The sequence below is a fragment of the Paramacrobiotus metropolitanus genome, unplaced genomic scaffold (assembly GCF_019649055.1).
Source record: "Paramacrobiotus metropolitanus isolate TYO unplaced genomic scaffold, Prichtersi_v1.0 Parri_scaffold0000536, whole genome shotgun sequence".
NCBI lineage: Eukaryota > Metazoa > Tardigrada > Eutardigrada > Parachela > Macrobiotidae > Paramacrobiotus > Paramacrobiotus metropolitanus.
The window spans coordinates 1-5,366 of NW_026570756.1; the positions used below are offsets into that span (position 1 = coordinate 1).

Below are 5,366 nucleotides of genomic sequence, written 5' to 3' on the forward strand. Positions count from 1 at the left end.
CTGTATCATATCTGGCCAGTTGCTCAGCAGGCATGTGCGAATAAATGATTCATCTTCTTCATTCGTCACAACTGGGAAGAATTCGCACTTGCCATGCCCAGCTTTGCCGCTCGTTCTTGAATTCGCCTAATGGCCGCCATTACCTTTTCCACGGTTCCCGCTAATGTGACATCATCAAGAAACGCCAAAACAATTCACAATCCAGGTCGGTAAATAGTGGTAGCGTGGCTAGGCTATAGCCAAAAGGGCCTGACGGGTCACCTTGTTGCACTCCCCGGGCGGACGACAAGGTTTCTTCTCCGCAAACCAGATGACTGCTGAAACGGTATGACTGCCAAAAATAGCCGTAATAAGCAGGAAAATGTTCATGGACAGCCCGTAATAGTACATCTCGTCTCAACAAGTTGAACGCGTTTTTTCGCGTTCAAGTTCGCTGAATTAACTAACTGGGCGGAATCATCTAACCGCTGCAGATAAACATACGAGTACTGTCAGTGCCCACCACGAAGCGCAGCCTCTCTATCCTTCTCGTAACCTTATTCGCGAATCCTCCGGCAAAAAAACACCGCTACAAGTTGCTATTTAACTGTAAACGGAAGTCGTCAAAATGTAATCACAACAAAACACAGTATCACTGCACAAAAGCAGAATGTGCTACCCATTCCAGCCCATATCGGTAATGCGAGTGAATCGCACATCGCTGCTAACCATCAAACCAACAAATCCAAAACAATGCGCGGGAATCATCCCCTCCCGAACACGATCCCCGTCACCCGGGCGAACTCCTCCGGCCACTTCCGCGGCGGATCCTCCGCGAGCTCCCGAATGCCCCACGTATCCACCGCATCGTACACGGGCATCTGCTTCAGTCGGCTCGCGCAACCGCCGCGAATGGCGCGCTTGCAGCCGCGCGACAACACCGTCCCGCTGACGTCGCTGCCCAGCACCTGCGCGAAGGCGATCCACGCCAGGCCCTCCACCCGGAACTCCAGCAGCCCTCCCATGGCCGCCTGCGGGACCAGCTGCTTCACCACCGACTGGATCAGCGCCCTGCCCACCTCCTCCAACAGCACTCGCACCTGGCGCCGACTGCGGGCAATTCGCTGCATCCGCTGCCAGTAGGCCAGCATCCGCACTCCGGCCAGCAGGAACAGATGGTAAATGTTCTGCACGACGCCCGCCCGCGGGCAGCTGGCCAGGTCCAGCATCACCGAGCAGAATTTGCCGCGCACCGACGCCACGAGGGCTGTGCGGACGCGCGCGCAGTACGTCTCCAGCACCGGCACCGTGTAGCTGACGCCCAGGGCGGCGAAACGCCCGATGTCGACGCTGACGCCCATTCCGGCCAAATCCCACAGCCAGCCGTACCAAGACATAACGCTCTGGCCTACCAAATAGTTCATCAGGTAAATATTTTTGAATTATTACTGAAATCAGTTACCTCGTAAATTAATTGTCTTTTTCAGGAAAAAGTATTTACACACCTTCCTGGGTACAACCGCCATGCAGCAGACTTGGCGCCTCCCGACAATCCGACGTGACAAAGTTGGTCTGCGTCTTCCGCGGCGCTACCTTTAAGCCATGCTTCGCGTAGAGGATGGCGTACGTTCGGGCGAATGACTGGAGACGCTCCGGACACGGCGTCACAAAGAGGACGTCGTCGAAGAAGCGCACCAGCATCTCGTCCTCCCTGGCACGGAAACCCGTCTCTCGCTCCAGCGCACTCAGATACACGTTCAGCAGCCAAGCGGATGCGGGAGCGCCTTGAGCAACGCCAGAATTAAATTGGTACCTGCAAGGATGAGCACAGAAAATCAATGACCACCAATAAAAAACCTATCAACTTGCACTTTATCACAAAATCAAAGCCGCACAGCCAAAGATTTGTTTATTCCAAAACTTATTCTTATCATTTCTACCATTTCCCACCATTTTCCCTTGAACTTAAAAATGGCTGGTTTCATCAGCTGATCAACAGCTCGAAAGGCACGCTCCACCGGCATCATCTGCGGCTTCACATGGCGAAAGCCCTCATCAATCGGCTCGCCAGGAACAATAAGACGGAATCTCGCGGAGGGCTTCCGGCGCTCTCCCGCGGCAGCACGGGCCCGGAACAAGTCGTACAGCAGCACGCCCCTGATCCCATCCCTCTCGCACAACCCACTCAACTGGTCCAGGAAGCCTTGGATGACACTGCTCTTCACGTTCTCGTAGGCCCGGGAGATGTCGAAGGCGAGGAAGAGCAGCGGCCGGGTGTCCTGCTTCTGCAGCCGCTCAGCGCGCAATTCCTGCCAGGCAGCCTGGATGTCCTTGTCGCTCTGGCAAGCGCAGCCTTTCGCGGAATACCGGCCAGCCAAAAAGTCCGCAACAAGGCGCACGGTCTTCAATGAAAGAAACTTCCCCTCCTCTGCGGCCGGGTGTGGATCACACACCATGATCGGTCGGATCCCGTTCGGCCTGCGAATAGTCAACAATCCCATGAAAAAGCGCTTCGCAAAAATATTACACATACACGTTCCTATAGAGTTCACGGTTTCAATCAGTAAAGTAAAAAAAACACTAAAAGCGGCAACGTGCAAAAGTAACCAGAAGAAACGTCAAAGTCTCAGAAATATTCGAATAATGTTCGATGATCTTACTTGGCCAAGAATCGCGGCCGATAAACGACCGAGCGGCTCAACAGCAAATCCTCCTCCTCCTTGGACTGGTTCAGCATGACCGTCCACAACTGCTTATCAATCCGTTCTCGCACCGCAGCATGCACCAGATCCGTCCAGATCTCCCGCCGATAGAACACGTACTCATTTCGGCGGAAGTCGGTCAGCGTGACGTAGAAGAGTCGATTGACCAGCGGATTGACGAGACGCTGGTAAATCCACAGGACAAAACCCGCATAGAACAGCTGACTCCGCTCGGCATCCGTCTGCTTCAGCCAGGGAATCGCGTCGAAGCGCGTCCCGGCGATGACGTGCAGCAGGGAGATCTCGTCCGCGCGCCCCAGCGCCAAGTAGTCGTGCAGGCCGCGGCAGAAGATCTTCCAGTTGTAGTTGTCCCCGAAGATCTTCCTGTACGGCAGCACTTCGTACAGGTAGGCCTGCACGTACTCGCGCACCTGACCGGCCGGCGTGGCCAGTCGGTACACGTCGACGTCGTCCATCGGGCGCGTTCGCAGGACTTGTTTCAGCTCGTGGAGCAGCGCGGCTTCGCGACGCAAGGCCTTCGCCAGACTGAAGCCCACTGCTTTTTCGTCCCGGTTAACCACATTGGCAACCTCGTCGGCCTGCGGGCCAGGGGCTGTTTCCTTCTCGGAGGATCCCCGCTGAAGCGACGGATTGGCAGCTGAAAAGCTAAGGATTTTGTTTATCAGTTTTCAGTTAATTTCGAGACGATATACATGTCTGTTTCTAGACTGTAGGTAAGTAACAGAACAACCACTTATTTACACACAGAATAAACGAAATTATCTTATCGATTATGTATTCAGCAAAACCTAAAAACACAAAAATTTTAGCGTGGTTGAACTCTGAGGACGAGTGGCTCAATGAGAAAAATTATCAGTGGAGAAGAAAAAAAATAAAAACAGAAACGGTGCACCGTGCAGGCTACCAAAGTGATTTTGACGATAACTCAATCTGACAATTATCAGATAATGTGGGTACTTATTCAATCACTGACTACAGTCACTCAAAATGATTTAATTACATAAAAAAGTGTAAAACCAACAACGTTAATAAGAAACTTATACGAGTACAGTACATACGTTTGAATGCAATTCACCAACGTTTGCAAAAGGTGGAAAAAATTGCACTACTGTCAAACTGATTAAAATAACTGGTTTTCAAAATTACTGAATTAAATCTAAGGTCGTGGCGCGGTGCGAATAGCATAATTCCTGGCATTTCCTGCTATGAAAATAGTTAAAATGCAAGGATCTTTCGGACGGTTTAGAGTCACTTTAAACTTACAATTTTCAATTCCAGCAGGCGGTGGATCCAGCTGCAGGGCGCTGCCTTTCCAGCAGGCATCGATGTAGTGCAGCGGCGCCCACTTGGCCTGCACCTTGTAGGGCGGCGTCTGGTCCACCTGGCGGATGATCCGGGCCACCATCGCGCTCAGCTCCCGCTGCAAGCCCGCCTTCCGCTGGATCTCCTCAAACAACTCCTTCCATCCGAATGGACCGCAGGCCGTGCTGGCCTGGTCCTCGGCGGGGTGCAGCTGCACGCGCGACGGACGAATCTGCTGGTGCAGCAGCGCGCGGTGGGGCAGGTACACCGTGGCCAGGCCGGGATGCTTCACGTTGCCCCACGGCGGTCGGGGAGCGCGGGGCTTTCTGGCGGGCGCCTCCTGCTGGGCCACTGCACTCACTGCAGGCTGCGACGACGGAGCCGTGTGCGGGTGAGGCGGGCTGCCTTCCTCCTCCGTCAACAGGCTCTCGTCAACGTCCATATCGACAACAGAATGCAGCAAAGAAAAGGGAACAAGTGTTCGTAAATGCACCTCAAGCGGATATTAGAAGGAACACAGGCGCCAACAGGGATCTGCAATCCCGCAGCTTCTTCCCAGATTAACGTACAACTTGATAGCGAAGAAATGCAGTTGAAAGAATTTAAGAAAGGCTGCAGACTGCTACGGTGGAAAGTTGCAAACACGGCGTAGGGTACAATTATTTTTATTCGAGCACTTTTACGCCGGCTGCCATGTGCATTTGTTGTGATTTCGGTGAATGAAGCAGTGGCCAATGGGAGACTTGCGGACCGCCCTCTAACCGGATGTAGATTGCAATGCAGCATCAGGGACTACTAACTTCAGTTTTCTGATTTTCCTTTCATTGATCATTTCATAAAATTTAACAATCTAGCTAGTATAAAGGTCGTAACCGCCCTTAGTGCAAGCGAGCAAGCGTATAAATTTTTCTTGTTGTAAAAAACTCGGTTGGGTAAGACTGCGTCACTGGAACAGGAGTAGTTGAGTTTACTCGTTTTTTGTAGCTGTTGCATATGCTGTGGAAGGCTTATCAACAGAGCTGCTCAGATATCAGTTTTTGCCACCGATATGATATCATTATTTTTATGCCGTTTGCGGAATTATGCCAATACAATATGTTATTTTTGAATGTTTTTCATTTTTGATTCCGTTAAAAAAAGTATAATATTCTTTGAGCTTCGTACTGATGCATGCGTTCCAAGAAACTAAATTCGAATTTCGTAAGATGAAATGGTTTCTGGTTGGCTGAAAATTGCGTGTAAAAAGATAAAAGATGTATTTTTATAACGCGTAACTTTCTTCTGATTAACTTTTCACGTAAAACTTAATTCTAAAAATTAAAAATTTAAATTTTTTGGGCACTACGCAGGAGGGGGGGGGGA

General features: G+C 51.2%; 1 protein-coding gene across 2 annotated transcripts; it reads right to left on the minus strand.

Annotated features, from left to right (window-relative positions):
• Nucleotides 1–15: 15 nt before the first annotated feature.
• LOC129602514 (telomerase reverse transcriptase-like) lies at nucleotides 16–4,734 on the minus strand. 2 transcript variants are annotated; one of them, XM_055501543.1, is made up of 5 exons: nucleotides 3,966–4,734; nucleotides 2,640–3,339; nucleotides 1,930–2,457; nucleotides 1,485–1,792; nucleotides 16–1,382 (listed from the first exon to the last, which is right to left on the minus strand). In XM_055501543.1, the coding sequence occupies exons 1-5, from the start codon at nucleotides 4,444–4,446 to the stop codon at nucleotides 655–657; spliced, it is 2,745 nt and encodes a 914-aa protein (XP_055357518.1). In that variant the 5' UTR covers nucleotides 4,447–4,734; the 3' UTR covers nucleotides 16–654. The 2 variants fall into 2 exon arrangements, with proteins under 2 accessions (XP_055357518.1, XP_055357519.1); XM_055501544.1 differs by having other exon boundaries at nucleotides 16–1,387.
• Nucleotides 4,735–5,366: the final 632 nt, after the last annotated feature.

Excerpts from the sequence above, each read along its gene's own strand:
- LOC129602514 (XM_055501543.1), bottom strand. The coding sequence starts at position 4,446 with ATGGACGTTGACGAGAGCCTGTTGACGGAGGAGGAAGGCAGCCCGCCT. Across the intron at positions 3,340-3,965 it reads GCCTGCTGGAATTGAAAATT|CTGCCAATCCGTCGCTTCAG; the intron begins GTAAGTTTAAAG and ends TTAGCTTTTCAG. Across the intron at positions 1,383-1,484 it reads TGGCGGTTGTACCCAGGAAG|AGCGTTATGTCTTGGTACGG; the intron begins GTGTGTAAATAC and ends TTGGTAGGCCAG.